Source organism: Apis mellifera, linkage group LG11 (genome assembly GCF_003254395.2).
Source record: "Apis mellifera strain DH4 linkage group LG11, Amel_HAv3.1, whole genome shotgun sequence".
NCBI classification, from domain to species: Eukaryota; Metazoa; Arthropoda; class Insecta; order Hymenoptera; family Apidae; genus Apis; species Apis mellifera.
This window is the reverse complement of record NC_037648.1, coordinates 14149513-14171667: the sequence shown is the minus strand read 5'-3', so window position 1 is coordinate 14171667 and position 22155 is coordinate 14149513. Positions and strand designations below refer to the sequence as shown.

The following is a 22155-nucleotide window of genomic DNA, read 5'->3' as shown; positions in this document are numbered from 1 at the left end:
CATGAATTAGGCCCTGTACCTTAAGCATCCTGAAGGTTAAGTCCTCCTCTCAATTTAATTATTGGTCCTACAACTTCAGGTACAACTTTTAAGTGCAATTATACATTATTTCAATCATTTTTAATTCCAACAAACGTTTTTAATTCCAAATAAATTTTTTCTTCACACTTTTAATTTCCATTGTCCCAACCCAACACAAATTTTTCAGTTTTAACAATATTATATTTATAATTGTGTTAATTTCTTCCTTTTTTTTTTTTTTCTACTTAATTTAAACACAAATGATGTATTTTAATATGTATCACGTATTATATTCTAATTGAAAAAAAAATTAATCAAGTTTCCAAGAATTTTTTATTGATGAATTGAACAAAATGTAGTTTTCTTTTTTAACAATATTTCACCATTCTTCGCCAAAAACGCCTTGAAGTTCGCAACACCGCGGGTTCGCAAGGAACGCGGGCCCCTTCGAACTGTAGTGGAATCCATCACGTTCATGGCTACTCCTCTTTCTACGGGGAAGGGTAGCCCAATGGTGACGATTCGCTCAACGATACCATTCACCAGTAGCAGTTCGCGAGTTTTCCAGCCAGCAGGCATCGCGATCTTTCCTGCGGTTCTTCCTTCCTTCGTCGTAAAAAAGTGGCTCAAGAACGTTTCTCAAGAATTAACAATTTGCAACGAACGAGTGATATTCAACGTGATTGAAAGCGAGAAGAACGACAAATATTCACCGAGCATTTTTAAACATTTGAAAAGATGATTGATCTGGAGAGATAAAAAGTGATAAAATATTAGAAGAGAAAAAAAAAAAAAAATATGGAGAATCTTCCAGCCAGCCAAAGCTTATAACGATCTTTTCAAAAAGCCGGCGAACGAGGGATTCCAGTCTCCGAATTTTCCGGCAGCGGGGGTGTAAACTTTTAAGCCGTGTCGTCTCTCCCCAGTTAGTTACGAACTTTTCCCCTGCGTTGGGCATAGTTTTAAAGGGGGCACGTAATCTCGTTTCCCTCGTTGCTCGTGATTTCGAGATTACCGCGTATTCCTAGCTGTATCGTCTAGGAGTGGCAGGGGGTGGAAGATTGTTGACAAACTTCCGCTTTACGTGGGGTGTCGTTTCCGCCCGTGCGGTGCAACTGAAGTTCCAGTTCGACGTTGATCCTCTCGTTGAACATCCCTCGCTTTCCACCGTGGAGAGAGTATAAGTAGAAGAGACCTTCGAGCGCTAATTCCTAACGAGCGCCCAAAAATACACGGTGGTAAAAAGAGAGAGAGGATTGGCCGAGGAGAAGCAGTGGCTGTAGATAGCTGGCGAAGAAGGGGGTCGAGGTAGAATAACAGGTAGAAACGAAAACGAGCCGGATAAATAGAGGCTTACGAATTACGGGTCTTCCTAGCTTTATCTCTACTCTTCCTTCTCCTCGTGTGTGTGTTGTTTATTTCTTTCTTTCTTTCGGCTCAGTCCTATTTATTTCCTTGTTTTGGTGATATAAAAAAAAGTTTAATGTACCGATTAAGAGAAGAACATTATCGTTAAGATGAACGTGAAGATAAAGTAGGTTGTATATTGATTTTTTTGAGAACACTTTAACGTTCGTTCCTTTCCTTACGAAATATTACTGTTACGAAGTGATCAGACTTGATGGACTCGTTCTACTTAACGCCGTTTCTCCTATCTTGCCTTAAATGTTTTTAAGCAGTTTGGAAACTCTGTTTTAATCCGACTTCCGAACTAAGATTATTCCAATTAAAATTATTCCACGCGAGTTTCCTTGCTAAATCTTTAATCCATTTCTATCTCGAATATAATTTACACTTGTTCAACCATAAGTCGCTTAACCGGATAAACGCATTCCAATTAGGAATTCATCCGCCGCTTTCTTTCCGCGCAAATTCTTTTCGGCCAATCAATTTGCTTTAATTCTACTGTAGATCTACTATACACTTGCCTACTCCACTTAAACCATCCCCACTACTTTCTCCCACAAATATTTCATCACCGCTGTCCAACCAATTAATCTCGTTCCACTTGCAATCCCTCTACCAGCTTCCCCAAACGTTATTCGCTGAAAAAGTAACAGTTAAAATTTCGAACGAGATTACTTCAAGCAATAACTTTATTTAAAATGTTTAAACAACATCTATTATATATATGATTTTCACATAATCTTTGGCGCTATAACTATTCCATTTTGAATAATAAATTATCGAAGTAATTTTATTCCTCGTTATATTAATTCTCTTTATACAACCGTTTGAAAATTTTGATCCCAAACACAAACACGAACCGCAAAGGGTTCGTTTCTCCTCCATCTTCCTCATCTCCAACCCAAAAACCTCATCCATAAACGCAACCTTTCTCCTCTCTCCCTCCTCTCCGATTCTCCCTTTCTATTTATCAGCTCGCGCTCTAATTCTTTTTTCTTCTATCCTCCTCCTCCTCTCGCCCCCCGTCCCCCTTCCCCACCCATAGCGAAATCAGCTGTTCCCTCTCCTTCTCTATCTCCCCACCTCTTTCTCTCCACGATCTCCGTCCAACCAAAGGGCACTCTTTCTTCGTCGCTGCTCGCCTCTCCCCACTCCTAGACGTCCGGCCGCGTCCGGACGCGTCGAGGCGTCCTCGCGGCGCGTCGCGGCGCGCTCCCGCGGCGGGCTTGCGCCCGAGCCGTCGCTTTTTACGCCGACGCCGACGCCGACGCAGCGCCGGTGGCTCGGAGTCGGCGTAGTCTGGGGCCTGGCGTCCTCCCGTACGGGAAGAGAAGCTACTGGGACAGCCGAGAGAGAGAGGATCGCCCGTGCCGTGTGTGTGTGTGCACGTCGTCCTCCTCGTCCGTGATCCTCGTTGTCGCGCTCCTCGGTCCACGCTCGAACAGAGGGACAGGATTCTTCTTTTCCTCCTTTCTAAAAAGTCTTGTGTCCGATTAAAAGAAAGAAAGAAAGAAAAAAAAATTAACTGTCGAAAAAATATATATATATATATATATAAAGCTGGATCGTTACGGAAGTATATATATCGTAGAATCAAATTCGCAACCCCTCGAGGGAGATGGAATAAGAGAGGAATCGGAGGAGAGAGGAAGAAACGAGAGGAAGAGTGAGAGGAGAGAGACGTTCCGTAAGGGTTAGAGCCGGCCTGCTCGCGAACGGCTCTCGAAGGAAGGGGGGAGGGGGGAGAGCGGCGCGAGAAAGGTAGGGAAAGCGAAGAGGAGTAGGGGGGGGGGAAAGAAGCGAGAGGAGAGAAACGAAAGAAGGAAAGGAAGACGAGGCTTCGCGAAAGAAGAAAGAAAGAAAGAAAGGGAAGGGAGAGGATATCGTAGCGGCGGACGAGCGACGAGGATAAAAAGAGTGGGCGGGTGGGGGGAACGGGCGGAAGGTGGGAGAGAGGGATAGAAGGACAGCTCGAGCGAGCGAGAGCGAGGGAGATAGGACGAGCGAGCCCCGTGTCTTGCGTGCCACGAGAGAGTGTACAGAGAGGGCCTAAAGTCGAGAGTTAGGAGTTGTGGCTCGCGTGGTTAGATAGGATGCGTGTGCCTGGGTGCGGTGTTCCACCACCACCCGACAGCCGACGGTTCAGCGACAACAGCCAGACAACAAGCGACAACGCAAACTGCAACCGCTGCGACGACGACAACAACAACAACAATAATAATAATAATAATACATATAATAATAACAACGAAAACATCGGTTCTTCGTTACAAGATAAAGAGTATCGCTCGAGTAGTAACAGTCGCTTGATCGCGCGCGATCAACGAAGGTTGAAAGAGACGGCTGGTGGTTGCCTCGAGCACCACGGTGCCGGGTGTCTCGGCAACACGGACGCGCGGAGACAACCGTTCGCCCCTGAAGGTCCCTCCAACCTTCCTTCGAAGAGGGACGACTCGAGGATATATTGGAGCCTTCGGTCGAGGGATAACACGTTGCCCGTTGCTCCCTGGCTCGGCGGAGAGTGGAATACGATTGTTGTTGTGTAGCCGGGGAAGAGGGAAGCAGGTCCGTGCCGCCGTATTATCCGCCGGAGAGCGGGTGGCCGACCAGCTGGAGCACCGTCCCACGGCGGCGTTCGTCGGCGTCGCGCGGCGTCGGGACGACGCTACTGGCGAGCACGGGCTCGCTGGAGGAGCGCAGCCGGCTTCAGCCTGTACCGCGGCCGACGTCCCAGCTACTCATGTTCATCCCGGATACACTGAGGAGCTGCATGGTGGAACCGGATGTCTCGACTTACCTGCAGGCCCCTTCCGTAGGACAGGTGTGCCTTCGACAAGCAAAAATCGAAAATATTTCTTTTTTTTTTTTTTAGAAGTTTTGTTTTTTGTTTTGTCTTGTTTTTTTTGCAAAGATTGGAGTTAACTAACGGTGCTTCGAAACTAAGTAAAGTAAAGATTGAATCCGCTTTTTCTTGGTTTTTTTTTGGGGGGAGGAAGGCTGGTTCACGATTCGACTTAGAGCCGCTGCTTGAGGCCCGCGCTGTGCAAGGCTGATGCTTTTTTGGTCCGTAAAGTTCTACGCGCCACGCTTTTACGCTTGTAAAGACTTCTAAAGGGTTCTTTGGTGCGATCGTTTGGGAATTCGTGGGTGGTTTTTTTGTTGGAGTGGTGTTTGCTTGGCAGTGGATGGATGGAGTTTTCGGTAGTAGTGGTTCCAAGTTGTTTTGGGAGTTGAAAAATGAGGTTGTGCTTTTGGACTCGTCGTTTATCTTTCCTCCTCCTTCTTCTTCTTCTTCTTTTTCGATCGAAAATTCGTGTGACGTTTTCGAATATATTTCTTCTTTCTAGAGAATAAGATAATCTTACAATTACAAGGTTTTTTCGCTTCGATCCGACGAAGAAGAGGGAGGGAGAATTGAAAAGATGAGAGAACACGTGCGACTCGCGTGCGACTCCATCTACGTTTTTCCGATCGGCCCCAAAGAGACGTAAACACGAGTGTTTTGTTTGGAAAGTTCGCGATCCCGGCGCTTTTCGCGGAAAACTCCGTCGAGCCTGTGATTCATCCGTCGAATTGTGCATCGTGGATTTACGTTTCATCAAATAGAACGGATATTTCTTCTTTCATCAAACACGGGAAAACGTGTGACGAATTTGAGCTTTGCGAGAGCTCGAAAATTACGTAATCGTTTCCTCCTTTTTTATTCCTGAGGAGATCGAGAATCTCGTTTCTTTCAAAAACATTTTCTTTCTTTTTTCTCTCTCTCTTTCTCTCTCCCGAAAAATAAAACAAAAATACCACGACGTATATATAAATAATTTCTCAAAAAGACGATTCTCAGTTGTTCTCGCAAACTTCAACTCGACAAAGAAAAATATATTCGTATTCAGAGACGGGATTCGCAAAACAAGAAAAACCGTTCAAAATATTCATCGAAACGCAAACATTCTCAAACATTCCCAAATCTTCCAAACCGATCCGGAAAGACGATTCTTAGAAAATACTCGTCAAAACTCGCAATCTAAAAGAAAGATAAGAAGGTAGCCAGATCTTCAAACATTCTCAAACATCCTCAAACACCTTCAAATATTCTCAAACATTTTCAAACCGATCCGAGAAGATAGTTTTTAGAAATTACCAAATCAAAACTCACTCAAACATCCTCAAACATTCTCAAACATTCTCAAATATTCCCAAATATTTTCAAATTGATCCGAGAAAAAAATACCGTTAAAATTCACTTAAACATTCTCAAACATCCTCAAACACTTTCAAATATTCTCAAACATTTTCAAACCGATCTGAGAAGATAGTTTTTAAAAAATACCGTCAAAACTCACTCAAACATCCTCAAACATCCTCAAACACATTCAAACATTCTCGAACATCCCCAAATATTTTCAAATCGATCCGAGAAGATAATTCTTATAAAATACTGCTAAAACTCGCTCAAATATCCTTAAACATTCTCAAACACCTTCAAACACCTTCAAACACCTTCAAACATTCTCAAATATTCCCAAATATTTTCAAATCGATCCGAGAAGATAATTCTTAGAAAATATCGTTAAAATTCGCTCAAATATCCTTAAACACCCTCAAACACTTTCAAACATTCTCAAACATTCCTAAATATTTTCAAATCGATCTGATAATTCTTAGAAAATACCGTTAAAATTCGCTCAAACATCCTTAAACATCCTCAAACACTTTCAAACACCTTCAAACATTCTCAAATATTCCCAAATATTTTCAAATCGATCCGAGAAGATAATTTTTAAAAAATACCGTTAAAATTCGCTCAAACATCCTCAAACATCTTCAAACACCTTCAAACGCGACCCTTCAAAAGACGAAAAAAAAAAAAAAAAGAAAGAAAGAAAGGAAAGAAAAACGCAGTACGTGAAAGACTTCGGGATAGACTTTGGATCTTCGCGGGGCGGGTTAGAGATTTTGCGAAAGAGAAGAAGATAGGAAGAAAGCCGCGACGCGTGACTTAATAACTTCGTCCCTACGTGTACAGACAGCGCGCCTTTCCTCGTATCTTCTCCCGTATCTTTCTCTCTCTCTCTCCGAGTTGACACGCGTCAGCTGATTTTCAGCAATGCGGGCTTTCGTTTTTGCGTGGCGCGGGAACGATGGTTAATTATGTAAGGAAAACGCCTATTTATACACCCGATAATCAACGGTTCGTTACGTAACGGCGGCCCCCACGCCGCGTCACACGTTCAAAACTGTCCACGCCGATTTTTTTTATATTTAGATTCGCAGATTGCTTTTATACGCTTCGCGCGACGCGCCGCGCCACTCATCGTTGATTATGTTCATGTGCACCGTTCTGCGCCACCTTCCCGATCCGAGAACCTCTCTTTGCTTCTCTTTTTGACCGAAGGAAGGAAAGGAACACGTTGCGAGTGGTAGGGGAAGAGAATGAGAGATAACGAGAGATCGTTATATCCTCCTTTCTTCCACGGGAATTTGGATATTTTGTGATAATTGAAAGATATAAGAGTTAAAGTTTGAAAGGGTTTGACAATGGAATGAGAATAACTTGAGATCGATATTTATTACTATTTTTTTTTTACTTTCCAAATCGAGTGATATTTTATGAATAATTTTTTAAATCTCACGATCGAAAGTTTAATAAATCTATAGATTCGAATGTATATTAGGAGATATTAATGGATGAAATTTGAAGAGAAAAAGAAAATTTTGAATTATCGAAATAGATTACTTTTCTCTCCTATTTCCTCTAATTGTCAAAGCAAAGGAGGAGAGAAGTTTCGAGAACCCTTTCGAGGCGACAATCGGAATCTCGTAGCCCACTTAGGCGGTGAAATGTCGCGTGGATATAGCCAGGAGAAGGTTCGTTGTCCGCGTGCTCGTCTCTCCAGCAAACTTAGAACAGTCATTAGCGCCCGGGGCCGCTGATATTTGCTCTGGTTGGTGGCGCGTTCCGATACGTCGGCCGCGTGCATCAACCCCCGCGACTCCTCGATGGGAACGGTTGGGAAGGAAACCCACGTGACGAACAACTCGGTTTCCTTTCTGTATCGCGATATTCGCTCGGGAGAAGTGTCTATGGTGGGGATAAATTAGGAGGAAAGAGAGAGGGGGAAAGGAGACAGAAGAGTAGAGACGATTTGTTAAAAGTTTTGTTCGAATCGTAATTTTTGATCATCTAAACGGAAAAGTTCGGTATTCGTTTTACAATTATTGTTTCGATCGAAGGAATAAATTGATTTATTTAGGCTTGGATTGTAATAGGATTCTTCTTGTGACACAGAAAATAAACGCTAAGTGTTTGTAAAAAATATGTGAGATTCGTCAAATTTGAAGGATTTTATATTATTATCTTTGAATATTTGGTGCTTAATGTTCGTTTCATTGTTCAAAAATTCTATTATAATTTAAGACTGTAATATATGTTACGTAATAAATATTTCTAAATTTTTATCTTTAGTAATTATTTATTGAACAAAATAATTATAAAGTAATGAATTTATCAATTGGTTATTAATTAATTAGTTTAAAATCAATATAATCAAGATATTTCACTTTATATCGCAATGAACGTAAATTAAAATTGTGAACGTGGAAATTTAGGTTATATGATTGAAAAGTATCTTATAAACTTGAATTATTCGTAAATGATTCGGTAAATTTAGAATAAAATTACGTTGAGGTTATGAAAATAAGATGATCTTTCGTATTGTATATAGAGAAATCTCTCTTTCTTATCTCGAGAAATGATTTATTTGAACATGGCAAATGTTTCATGATTCATGAATGAGAAGAATGTAAGTGGCTTTCGTGACTGGAATATATCTTTAAACGAGTGTATTGCAATTTCATCGTGATAAAGTAAAATCGTTGGTTTCTTGTCGTAAATATGGATTTTCATTGATACTTTGTTTGTGGATTATGATGGAATGAATTTTTCTGCGATTTTCTTCGTTTTTTATCATTTTTTTTCTTTACTTCTTGATCACTATCATCGTGAATTTAATTTATCCAACAATCTCAAAAGTCCAAAAAGTCAAAGAAGATTCTTAAATATAGTATTTAAGTTACCTATGTCTCAACCAGTTGAGGGATAAATCTTTAAGCCCACTACTAGGCAACCTAATCTTGTAACAAAACCACTTCCAAAATCCTTAACCATCTCTTTATCCCTCTCCACTTCTAGGCATCTCTGTGAATCCAACTTGTCCAATAACCTCAAAAACCAAACAAGATTTCATCAGTTGAAAAATTTTTTTTAAACTCACTATCAAGCAATTTAATTATTTAACAAAAGTCTTAATCATTTCTTTATTATTTTATCCTCCTTAATTATCTGTGATTCTAATTTGTACAATAATCTCAAAAGTTAAAAAATATTCTTATATGTAACATTTGAATATGTTTAACTATATCACTTGAAAGATAAATTTTTAAAACTCATCATTAAACAACCAAACTAAAATCAAAACCATTTCCAAAATCCTTAACTATTTTTTCATTCTTTAGATATTATATGAATCTAATTTACTTAATAACTTCAAAAATCACAGAAGATTCTTATAATTTTTAAAATCATTTAATTCTAACTACTTGAGAGATAAACATTTAAGGATTATCTTATTCATTAAGCAATCTAACCATTAAACAAAACTATTTCCAAAAAAATTTTTAACTGTTTCTTCATTCCTTTCCATCTCTAAATTCCTATGAATCCAACTTTTAAACTAATAATCTGAAAAAAAGATTTTCAAATGTAATTTTAAGATCAATAATCATTCCTAATATCAATTAAAGGATAAATCACTTAAACAAAACTATCTCCAAAAATCTTACTCCTTCATTCCTTTCCATCCAACTTATCCAATAGCTTCAAAAATCAAAGAAGATTCTCATATGCAACCTTTAAGACCATCAATAACCATTTCTAACCAATTGAACCAACTTTTAAAGCTTCCCACATAAACAAAACAATCTTCAAAACCCTTAACCAGTTCTTCATCCCTTTCCACTTCTAAGCACCTGTGAATCCAACTTGTCCAGCAACCTCAAAGGCCAAAGAAGATTCCCATCCGACAACAACCAGTTCCCCTAGTCAAAGGGTTGTCCTCTTTTCCGTTTTACTACCGGTTTCCAGGCAATTCGTCTTATCTCGTGCAGATATCAGCTATTCGTTGCAAGCGGCAGTTTCCAGTATCAGGAATCGCGAAAGCGAGCCAGAGTCTATGCATATAACGCGTGTCTTCTTATCTTACTCTGAAAAAAAGGAAGAAAATGAAAGAAAAAAAAAAATAAAAGAAAAAGAAAAAGACAAAGAAGAATAAAAGAGGAAATTCATGTCACTGTCTATCTTACGTAGAAACGAGGAGTTTGGCTATCGATCGCCAACCTCCGCTCGTCTTTTCCCATTCTTCCTTTTCTACTTCTTCTTCTTCCTCCTTACAAGCCACGCGGACCAGCGACAACACGCAGCGTGCGACGTTTCTTATACTGCGGACCTTCGACCCCTCCTTACCTCGATATTTTAAAGGAAATATTGCTTTTGGGAGTATGAGTCGCTCGTTGGAATGCATTCCTTGGAGGTTGATGAAGTTTTGCATTAAATTATGGATAACGCGTTTCGCTTCGATTCGTGAGGTTAAGAAATGGAATTTTGAGGTTAGGAAGTAGCGAGCGATTGAAATTTTCAACATCTCTCACCAATCTTCCGATAATAGGATTTAAATTTTTTAATATCTTTTCGATATCTAGACAGAAGAGGGTTCTCTGAAAGAAATAAAACGGGTTTCATTCTTCTTTCAAATAGGTTTAGGCATTTTAAATTGGAAAGACGAGATCGAATTTTAAATACGTCTTTTGTGCGTTTTCTTAACATTTCATGGATCAATCTTGAAACATTCGAAGAGACTCGAAGAATTTTTCTCCCGGTTTTGGTATCCCGATTCGACAGTAGATACAGGGATAGTAGTCTTTCTTCGGGAAGATTTAGAATGGAATTTCCACGGAATCGAGGCGGGCCGATGCGCCACTATTTTTAGCGCTTCGAAAAATCAGTTCCATTGTTTTTTCGCGGGTTTATTGACGCGGAAAGCGGCGGTGGCTAGGGCAGGAGGCTCCGCGGGGAATTGGAACGTGGCAAGAATCAATTTTACCCGGCCTTCTTCCTCGAGTTTCGCGCAATTTGCCGATCGTCCCGCGGGACGTCCCTTGTTAGGCACCACCGCCTCCTGTCGCAGTGTAAATTTTACCCTCGACGATCGAACAATGACAGTTCCCTTCGAAATTTACCATAAATCTCTCCTCTTCCCGTAACGATATAGAACGTGTTCAAATTTTCCATCAATTTCCACGACGGCGAGAATTTTTCCGAGCTAAGTGTCCAAAGTTACTATTCCATCGTCCATTTTATCAATATTATCCGTTTCACAATTTCAATTTTCCCTATAAGATTTTAAATCTTGATTCTTGATTCTTCTTGTCCATGAAAAACTGTATCTTCTAATTCCACCGTTTTAACCTCTTTAACCATACTGCACATATGTTTAATTTCTTATTTTAATAATAATAATTAAAATTAAAAAAGTAAAGAGAAAGAAAAAAAATTAAAAACACTCGACAATCACTACTTTGAAACTATTATGTACATGTAAGAGATGTCTTTCGATGCTTACAGCGTCCCTCGAAGAGGTTAAATTTTTCGTAACTTCATTCACGCTACAAACAAAGTTAAAGATAGGTTAAGTTGCTCTTCACTAAAATCCATGGAAAAACTATATAAATCTATTATATAAATCGAGCATCTCTCTTTCTATAAGAAAAAAAGAAAGATCTTCCATTTCGATCAATCGAATCAAACGATAAAAGTATACCAATCGAACAGTACGATCGAAACGAAGGATAGAAAGGGAGAGGAATAGCGATCCACGAAGCGAGAGAGCGGGATTGGAGGGAGGGACGCGTCGCGGGAGAGGGCAGAGCGACAGAGCATGGGGAGGGGTGTGGAGCTTTCGGTGGGTGGGGAGAGGGGAAGTTGCGTCGGTTCGAGGGCAAATCTAGTAAGCTAGGACAGAGGCTATTAATAACTGTTTGGGGTGCCGTACCTGGCCGCCGCGCGGTGCCTTCGGCGCGCGTCTAGATACGCGCGTCTCGACGACCGGCGTCTCAGTGTCGTCGCGACGACCGACGTCGTACCCGTCGTTCCGGCGTCGACGTGCTCCTTCTTGCACGGTTGATTCGCGATCAAGCGTAATTCACCGACCATTCTTCGTTCCGACGCGTCTTCGTTCTCTCGCCATCGCCATTTTCGGCCATTTTCTGCCTCGTTGAAATAATTATTGTTACGAAATAAGCGAAAAACGGGTGGATAAATTTTCTAGTCGCCTATACTCTGGTGGTATATATAAAAATCGATCGTTGGATCGAAAGGTTCGATATCGATAGTGGATCGAGAAGGGTACAGTGGATTGGCAGGCGACCAGAGTGGATCAGTGTCGTTCGAGCGATCGACTCGGTGAAACGATCGACCATCACGGTGGGAGGAGAAACGCGTCTCGGTGATCGGATGCAGACTGATTGGCTCCTTGGAGGAGGATCAGCTGATCGTGTGCTAGCTGGAATATAACGTGTCGATCGTTTTTAGTTGTTACGAGGTGGGATCGTTCGTTCTCGAGGTGGTTGGCAACGTTTATTTTATCAAGAATTTTTTTCCAGTAAGTATTTGGGAGATTGGACGAGCGTCGGTGGCTCTCGAGACATTTGGATTTTAATGGAAAAGGATATTTTTTGGTATGTTATTTTCGAAATTTTTTTTTCGTTTAGATTCGATCGTGGCTTATTTTAATATGGACAGAGTCGAAACGATAGTGCAATCGCGTAGTGACGTAATTGATGGTACAATCTCGAAATCGACACTTTAAACGTGATTTTGGATATAATTAGGTTAGGTGTTGGGATTATATCGATCGTTCGATCGATTTTCTTTTCGTTTTCTTCCTTTTTGGACGGGTGATTCTTTTCTTTTTTTTTTTTTTTTAATCCTTTTGTTCTCTCTTTTTTATCTTCTTTTTACCGACGTTGACGTGGCCAGAGATCGCAGAATAAACGTATTCTACGTCGACTCGTCGCGATAAACAAGCGCAACCGCGCAGAATCCGCGTCGATTTATTACCGACAACTACGCACCAAAACTCGTCTTGCAAATAGAAGTTTCCCGCGACACGTGCACTAGCCAGAGCTCTCCAACTTTCGAAACTCGTTGTATAAAAATCCAAAATTTAAATAGAAAAAAAAAACATTTCTCCAAACTCGATAAATATTTAAAAAAAACATAATAATTTATCGAAATTTCGTTTCAATCTTAAATTTCTTTTCGGTAACGATCCATCCCATCTTGACGCAATTTCGAATTCTTCTCTTCGTTTTAATCTAATCGCTATCTCGACGAATCGTTTTACGAATCTCTCTGAAATAAAATTTCCTTTAAATCCAACGATTGATTTCGAACCAGTTGTTTCGACAGTGTTAAACCTCGTTTCTCGTGGAGCAGCAGGATCGTTCGGTTCATCAACCCTCGAAGAAACCCGGGCGGATCGCGCGTCGACCTCCCCTTCGTCCTTGCCCTCCCCTGGTCTTTTCCGCGATGACGACGCGTTCAGGCGTCACTGTGCGCCTCCTTAATGCCTTTGATTTTCGTTCGTCGCCGAAAATAACGGAGTGTCGTATAGATAGACGCGAGAGAGCGCGGCCAGCCGAGTTTCGGTGACAAAGCGGGCGAGCGAAAAATCTCCACCCGTAGATTTTTCTTCGAGCGTTTGGTGCGAAAAGTCGAACACGATTCTGTAGGAATAAAAAAAAAGAAATTTATAAAAAATAAATTTGATTTCTCTGTATCTCATATCGAAATATATATATATATATTCGTTTCGTTGAAAAAAATAATAGAAAAAAATTTTAAAATAAATTCATCCACGATATTGATTATTAAAATGTTTCCAAAATTTCCAGAAGTTAGTGTTTTTTTTTTTTCTTAAATTTCGGAGATAAAGATTTGTTATTTATTTTTAGAGATAAACTCGAATAATAAACGTTCATTCTAGCTATTTCGACCGTACATTCTCCTCGTTCGAGCCTACGGTTAATTACTCGATTACACGTAGACGGTTCGAATAATAAATTACCTCGTCGAGTTTTATTCTCAACCGACTCGAAAATTAAAATTTTGGCCACGATCGAAATTTCTCATTCGGGAAACAGCCACCTTCGATCGTTCCTTCGAGGTCGTAGTCGCTCGAAATCGTTTCCCAGCCACCGACACACAAAATCGTGGTCCGTTTTCCCTCGGCAGAAACAACCCGACCGAGGATCGAAGATTCGCCGGGGCAGACCCGCCGGAGTCTCTCACTCTCTCTCTCCCCCTTCTCTCTCTCTCCCCCTCCTCCCCCTTGGAGGAAGCCAATAAATCCTCGAGAGAACGCAGACAACGGAAGGAGAAAGAAGAGAGAAACCCTTTACCTCTCTCTGCTTGCTCGAGCATGTTAACGAGACGCGACCAGGAAGAGACTTGCTAACCTTTCCAAGATAGAAAAAAAAAAAAGAAGAAGGGAGAAGAAGAAACCGAAAGTCTCGTGAGAAGAATTCTTTCTTTCGAGAGGAGGTGAAGTGAAGAGGATTCAAATCGATCGCTACGCTCGATTCCTTCTCAGGTCCTGCGAAGGAGGAGGGAGGGAGGAGGAGGGGCGTCGAGGGAAGAGAGAGAGAGGAGGAGGAGGAGGAGGTGTGTGTGCGGTGCAGATGAGGCCACGATCAATCTGCGATAGGGTGGCGGAGGAGTATTACGAGCCTGACGGTTGTTACTGCGAGAATCGGTGCTTCTGACAGCCGGACGGCAGGAGGGACAGACAGACGGTAGTGTGCCACAGCAGCCGCAGTGCTTGCGAATACTCGATGGTTCGTGTCGTTTGACGCTTGTCAGCCACCAGAGGCCAGCAGCCTCTTTTCCCTTTTCACGCCTTTCCCCTCCTCCTTTTTTTTTTCTTTCTTTCTCATCGATGCCCCCCCTCTCCCTTTCGATTCACGATTTTCTAATAAAATTTTTTTTAGATTTTTTTTAGATCTAATAAAATTTTTTTTTAGATTCTCTTAGTTTCAGTCAAGAATTTCTGCTAGATCGAAATATCTCGTTTCGAGATGGAGATAAAAATTTTGATCCCCCTCCCCCCCTCGAATTTATATTTATATCTCGATATCCTTTTTTTTTTTTTTCTCTCCATCCTTTCACACACGTTGAAGAAGAATGAGAGTACGCCATATTGTTCCGTGGACAAATATTCGGATCGGGGGGGGGGGGAGAGAAGCGAAAAATTCATCGTTCATTCGTGGAACGATGTTTACATCCCCTTGAATCGAGTCTTCAATACGAGAGATCGCATTTGCCTGACAAAGGGACCAATAATCGATCCCTTCTCCTCTCCTACTCCCCTCCCCCCCTCTCTCTTCATTTTTCTCGTCGCTCCCGTGAACCGGAAACGGAGATTCGGCCGCAGTCTCGACTCCGGAATCGTTCGAAGTCGCGATAAGGGGCCGATTTCCCGGAGGATGTCCGAGGGCGATCGATTTTTTCGTTTCGTCTTGTCTCTTTGGTCCGGGATAATTCGAATAATTTGTCCAATTTCATTGAAAAAAATTTTTTTTTTTCGGTAGGAGTTTGTTAGGAGAAAGAAAAAAAATCATTGCACATATCCTATTGCATGAAAATTAATCGAGACACAACATCCTATTGCATGATATACGAAGTAAAGTAACGAGTTGAAGAAGCAGATTACACTTACGAGAACGAGAGATATATATATATATTCCTTTTTTTGTGAAACTAACCTTGAGATTTTTCGAATACAAACTAATTTTTTAATTTATTCCGTAAGGAAGGTTAAACTTTTATTAGGAATCTTGGAAAACGAAGCTTTGAAATTAGCGCGGTTAATAGACAGAATTCGAACGACCAATCAGCTTTCGTTTTCGTCGTTCCTTCGTTCGAACTCTATTCGATCGTATCAATTTTCAGGTACGATTAATTTTTAAGCGATTCTAAGGAAGAAAAAGGAAAATATTTAAAAAGTGTATAATTATGAATCGAATATTCGCCGTTTTGTTATTTTTTAATTTCTTATTACAAGTTTGAACGAATAAAACTTGGAATAAAGCTTCGAAAATGGCGCGTCTATGCAGAGTTCGAACGACCAATCAGCTATTATCTTTGTCGCGTCCTCGTTCGAATTCGATTCGACGGTGCTCTTTCCGTATGGAGCGCGTGCACGGTAAACATCGGCGCTGTTTGTATTCCTTTGGGACTACGTATGGGATGGGGCGACGACGATTCGTGGATATCCCTCGTTCTCGACAGACGAAAACAAAGCCGGTTAAACGTGTCGCTAATCAGTTTGTGATCGTTTGTGCACGCAGGATGAGTTCCATCCATTCATTGAGGCCCTTCTACCATTCGTGAAGTCTTTCTCGTACACGTGGTTCAACCTACAAGCCGCCAAGAGGCGTTATTACAAGAAGCACGAAAAACGGATGAGTCTCGAAGAGGAACGTCAGTGCAAGGAGGAGCTTCAGGTGAGTGAATTTTTCATTTTCCGTTGTTCGTTTCATCGTGGTACAACGGTCGCGAAGTCGTGAGTCGACGCCATGTTTGATTAGATCGTCGATATATTTTTCAACGAATAGAATTTTACATTTCTAACCCTATTATCATCGAATCTTAGATTTTCGTCGTGATAATTTTCTAAACGAATATTGAATTTTATATTTCTATGGATATAATCTTCGAATCGATGTCGAATTTTAGATTCCTAACCTCAATAGTTTCGTATCGAATTCTCAACTTCTAACGATAAATTTGTCAGTATCGAGATGACATCGAATTTCTGTCTAATTGTTTCATTTAATTTTCGCTTTTCGATATTACGTTATTATTGCGCATTACTTCAACGTTTATTTTCTAATGGTACAGGCTTGTGAATTAGGCATAGTATCGCTGATTTCGTGATGTTTACGTTTAGAATGTTTTGATTACGTGCTTTTAGAATCACGTTATCATTTCTTTATTCTTCATTGAAATCCGTGTTCGTAACGAGCGAATAAGATACTCGATCGTTGAACGATATTTACGGTACTTTTTACGATGGACATAGAATAAATTCTATTTAGTCGTTACGTTTGCACAACGAAAGCTGCAAAGTTATTAGAAGGAACACGCGAGATGGCTCTGCTAAATCATCAAGGATTTGTTACCAACCTGACAATTTGAAACGTCAAATTAAGAGCGGATATTTAGAAGCGTTTAAATCGTCTCGTTCCCGGTTTACGACGAAAATTCGGCCGTTTAAAACAGCAGTGGCAGTCGTCGGCGAAAACGGTACACAGAGGTGCACACGCGATAACGAATCGATATACCGGCTTGAAATGTGATAAAAGTTCTGGGCGGGATTTTCATCGGCGAATGTCAGCGTACGTTTGCACGAAACCGTCATAGGCACGGAGGTGTGCTGCTAATTTCATGGTTAAGAATAAAAATAATGAGGTTCCGGCCTATTTCTGGCGCAGAAACGTCCTCGTGACGCGTGCTATCGCTCAGCCTCAAAGCCAGTAGCTCTCAATCGTCCTGCGTCTCGGTACTCTTTATTAATAGAACCATTTAGCGCGGGACCAGGGGCATTAACGATCCGTGTTTGTGAATCACGGAATGTTTCGATGTTCGATCAATAAAATATTGTAAACGGATTATGAAATTAATTTTTTAACATTTTGTATCGGGTTTATTATTAATTTTAATTTTATTTTATTTTTTTTTAAATTTTAATAAGATAGGGACTCTTTTAGGGATTTTTAGAGATTTAAGTTGAACTATAAGTCCGTGTATCGAAGTAGTTGGTTAGTTTCTTTGAATTTTTATACTCTAGTTTTAGCTTGTTTTCTTTCTTTGAAACGAAGCGCCGAGATTTGGAATAACATCGAAAGATTTTTTTTTTACGCGGTTCTCCTATCTGTGGCAGTGTTCAAACAAAGCTCGTGTTTAACTTATCTAGATTTACGTTCCGTTACGAAGTCACAGATCGGTTTATGAATCTTTTCTAAGTAAGTCGAGTTACTTTCGTAAAGTTAAACATCTCGATGAGCATCGATCGACCTAACCTCAAAATCCAGCAACGTTCTTCGGTTCAACATCTTTTCGAGATATTCGTATCATGCGAAAAATGCTTAAAAGTTGAAAGAAGACAAATCATGCGACTCAACTTCTCCGAGACTTTTCAAAACGAAACTGATATCCCGATCCGTGGTGAGGTACACCAATAAAATCCCAATAAACCGTCGTATCTACGACCTTCTCCAGATGGTCCAAAGAGAAACACATCCGGCCAATCGACCCCCGGCCCCCTTCGATCCCCTCCAACCGGAAGTTCAATTAAGAGGGAGGAAGATGAAAAAGGAAAAGAGAGAGATAAAGAGAAAGAGAGAGAGAGAAAAGAAACATGGAATAAACGGAATAAAAAAGAAAAGAGGACAAAAGAGAGAGAGAGAGGAAGAGAAAAAGCGGAAGAGAAGTCGGTGAACCCCGGATATCGAGCGAGGTTGCCGCGTCGGCTCGGTTCGACGAGTCATTGACATTCGAATTTTCGGCCGGACCGCAATCTTTTCCCTTCTGGTCCTCTTTTTTTTTTTTTTTTTTCCCCTCTCTCTTTTTCTATTCCTCTCCCCGGTGGCGGCCTTCGCCACCAACCAAACCCCCTGCCAACCCCCTTTGGTGCACCGCTAACATCCGCCGGCTTTCTCTCGTCTCTCCACCGCAATTCGTATTCTCCCTCGCGACGCCGTTCGATCAATATTTTAATTTCGCGATGCTGCGGTATTTAGCGGGACCGAAAAGAACCGGACGGGCCGATGCTCGTGAAAGAAGCGTCGTCGTCCCACGTGGTGGCATTACGATGTAGACGACGTGGATATCGATGGATCTGGTGGAAATTTCGAAAAAGTTCGTCGTCTACGATTTTCTTTCCTCTTTTTCTTTTTTCAATGTTTCTCGACTCGATGATGGGATAGTAATAAGCAATTGTAGAGAGAGACAGAGAGAGACAGCAATATGATCGGCGAAGGATAGTAACAGTCTTTCGCGAACTTGTTCCGAATTGCTCGTCTTGATCGCTTTTGGCCGCTGTATCGCCTCTTTATCGCTAATGTACTTCTCCCCTCCCCTCGATAATTTCCATCGAGTCTTTTATGAAAATTTTCGTAAAATGGGGAGGGGGGACTCGATAATATAAACGAAGGATCGAATTAACTCTTAGAGAGAGGTAGAATCGTCTCCTTATCCCTCGATATCACTTTTCCTTCGCAATCGAAGAAAAGATAATCGAACTTCTTCAGATTCGGATATTTCGTGACAATTCTTGAGCTAATTCTTCGAGCGACGGAAACGGAATTGCGTTGTGCGCTTCGTTCGCGATCGGTCCGCTGCGAATTTCGTGCCGCGCTGGGGCGGAGGGGCGGGGGGAGGGGAGCGGGGCAGCGGGAAGGAGTTGGAGGGGGAAGGTACGGTGCGTGGAAGTTTTTAAAAAACGAAAGTGGCTCTCGGAGCCGTTGGCGCGCGCGCGCGCGCGCGGGTCGCGTTGAATTTTACATGAAGTACATTTAATCTGCGTCGCACGAAGCCCTGCAGGCACGGCCGAGCCCTCCTCCATTATATAGACGGGGGCTTTATGAAATTGTGACCGAGCGGAACATGCACCCCCCTGTAATCGTCGATTCTACTTGCTTGTCTGGTCGTTGATCTTTCATCTACGATTTTCTCGATCATTGAACGATCTTTTGTTTATCGATTTCGTTGAGGAAATTTTAAGATTCGAATTAGAAATGTGGATCGGTCTCGTTGAATCGAATTGTTTTTAAATTGTTTCGGGGAAAAATTTTAGAAATTTCTTTTTTTTTTTTTTCACGATAAATTTGATATTTCGAAACTTTTCTTTTCGTAAATCGCGTTCGGTTGTTGGAAAAATATATTCTTTCGAAACTTTCGATGATATCTTTTTTCGAAAAATCTTTTCATTTCCTCGATAAACTTTTCTGCGAATCTTTCAAAAACTTTTCCAACGAATCTACGTTCTTTGACGAACTTCTCCATCAACTCGATCCCTTTCTTAACATTCTCAAGCTTCTTTTCCAAAATATTTTCAAACTGATTTTTCGTTCGGATTTTTTGATTCCTTTGAATTCAAAACACCCTCGATCGATCTTTTTCTTTAAGAATCTTTTCACATGCCTTTAATAAATTTCAAACTAATTCTTTTCAATATTCTTAAATTTTTCAACACTCTCGAATTTTTCTCTCTCCAAAAACCTTTTCATCTCTTCGATAAATCTACGTTCAAACAAATTCTTCAACATCCTGGATCCTTCCTTTCAAAAAAAATTCTTTTCACTCCTTCAAACTTCTCCTTAAATTCTTCAACACCTGACTCTTTTTGCATGGCTTGGATAAATCTACTAATTCAAATTCTTCGATAAACTTGTTCGATCAACAATCTTCTTTCCCCAAGAATCTTTTCACATGCCTTAAATAAATCTACTAATTCAAATTCTTCGATATACTTCTCGTTCAACAATCCATTTCTCCAAGAAGCTTTTCATACGTCTTCCGATAAATCCAAACAAATTCTTCAACAACCCTCAAACTTCTTAATAATCAACCATCTCTTTCCCCGATAATATTTTCCTTCGATAAATCTACATTCAAATTTTTCAAACAAACCTCTCAATCCGTTTCTCCAAGGATCTTTTCATACGCCTTCGATAAATCAAATTCTTCAAATAAACTTTAAATAAACTCGATCAACAAAAAAAAAACCTTTCCGATAAATCTACCAGTTCGATTCAATTGTTCAACTCTTCTCACAATCGATCCCCCTCGCACAAATATTCATTAAATCCCTTCAAATTGTCTCCAACTTCTCAAACAAATCCCTCTCATCCCTTTCGAAGTCCCCTCTAAATTCTAAATTCGAAAAAACAATCGTCCGCGAGCATCGTCCGTGTCCATCTATATCCATCTCGCCTCGACTCGATACAATTTCATATCTCCGTCTCTGTCTCTCTCCCTGCCGTTCCGTTCGAATTCGAACGCGTCGTTAATCGGGCGACGACGCATTTCGTCTCTGACCTGAAATTTTTCGTGCCGGCTTTCTAGCCGCTCGACACACAGGCCACGTACGCAGATGCTTTCCAGAAAGAGGCGGGAAAAAAAGAAATAAGAGAGAAAAAAAAAAAAGAGCGATACACATTTCATGGCATTCGCGGATAAAAAGCAACGCGCTGCTAGTTGACATGCGACGCCCGTCCCCGCGGAAAATTGGAATGGACGTTTCGACCGAGCGAGCGAGCGAGCGAGCGAAGGAGCGAGAAGGAGGGAGAGAAAGATAAAGAGGGAGCGAGAGAGAGGTGAGATCCGCCACCTGCGCCGTGTATCTCTCTCTCTCTCTCTCCTTCACTCCATTTTCTAATCTTTGAAAGCCGAGAACATTCGATTCCATCGACACGCACGAACACAACGACACTTTCTCCGACGGATCTACGTTCGCGCGCGTCTGTCTTTCGTTTGCGCCCAATCCTTCGTTTTTGCTTTCTTTCAACCGTTGCTCCTCGCGAATTTGCAATTGCGCAAGGGATATATTTTTAGGGAAGGGAAGGGTTTTTTAAAGAAAAGAATTCCTTTTTGGATTCTTCTTTTTGAAATTAAGTATGTATTTTATTAATCTTCTTCTGAATGGACGAGGGAAATTTCTTTTAACGGAATATTTGAATATCTGAATTCATAATTTCAATGTTTCTTCGATTCTCTTTCGATTCTGTGTTCTAATACATGTAACAATTGGATAAGAAGAATATTTCTCTCTTCTTTGTAACTAGGATTGTTAAATTTTGGCACAATTTTTTAACAACTTCCCTTTTTCTTCATCAAAGAGTAAAAGGAAGGAAGAAGTAGATGGATTTTATGTAGAAGTAGATAAAAATATCTCACGTGTTCGTAAATCGATCGAATCCAGAGTTTCGTTTGAAGTTTTAATCGCGCATTAACGAGGTAGATAAGGAAAAAAGATTAAATGGATTTTTTTTATTCACAACCTTCTTTTATTAAAACTCGAATTGAACGTGTTCCCCAAATGTTATTGAAGGCTAAATTGAATTATTTTCAATTTTCTTTTTCCGGATTAATTTTTCGATGTTGCAAATTTTTTTTTCAACAGTGAAAAAAAGGGATCGTTTTTAATAACCATTCGAAAAGATCGTAGACAGATTTTCTAATTTTCGTTTTTTTTTCATAAATTAACTCGATGTTAATTGCAATAAAAAAGGGAAATTTTTATAATTTAAATTTAAGAATCGTATCCTCAGTGGATACAATTTTATGACTGTGGATAAAAGAAAATTATGAAAAATTAGATTCTCGACGATTCTCTTTTTCGATTTATACGTAAAATTATTAGCACAATTTTTTGATAATTTTCTTCCTTAAAAAAAATAATCAAGAAACATCGAAAAGTTTGATTTGAACGATATTAATTTCGATTAGATCAATTCTCATTTATTCGCGATTTTTCATCATCACGGTGTTGTGTCAGTCAGTGAACGCATAAATGAAGCAGGAGAAGGAGTCTTGCTTCGTTGTAAAATAGA

General features: G+C 40.5%; 1 protein-coding gene and 1 long non-coding RNA gene across 12 annotated transcripts in view; one reads left to right on the top strand and one right to left on the bottom strand.

The window, feature by feature from the left end:
- The first annotated feature begins 3483 nt into the window (after positions 1-3483).
- The window catches only part of LOC410259 (nuclear factor 1 X-type), a 78911-nt gene continuing 60239 nt past the window's right edge, over positions 3484-22155 (top strand). For 7 of the 9 annotated variants that reach the window (XM_026443799.1, XM_006566536.3, XM_006566534.3 and 4 more), the window contains exons 1-2: positions 3484-4249; positions 15889-16044. In XM_026443799.1, the coding sequence (XP_026299584.1) occupies positions 4169-4249; positions 15889-16044 (237 nt within the window). In that variant the 5' untranslated portion in view covers positions 3484-4168. Of the gene's footprint in view, positions 4250-11599; positions 12141-13774; positions 14377-15888; positions 16045-22155 lie in introns of those variants that run through there. The other 2 variants (XM_006566532.3, XM_026443800.1) reach the window with 2 other exon arrangements.
- On the bottom strand, positions 8948-11366 carry LOC102656080. 3 transcript variants are annotated; one of them, XR_003305647.1, is made up of 4 exons: positions 11103-11366; positions 10720-10961; positions 9787-10197; positions 8948-9687 (listed from the first exon to the last, which is right to left on the bottom strand). It is a non-coding gene; the product is annotated as an uncharacterized LOC102656080 (long non-coding RNA). The 3 variants fall into 3 exon arrangements; XR_003305648.1 differs by having other exon boundaries at positions 8954-9166; positions 9268-9687; positions 10720-11350; XR_001704737.2 differs by having other exon boundaries at positions 8956-9687; positions 10720-11363.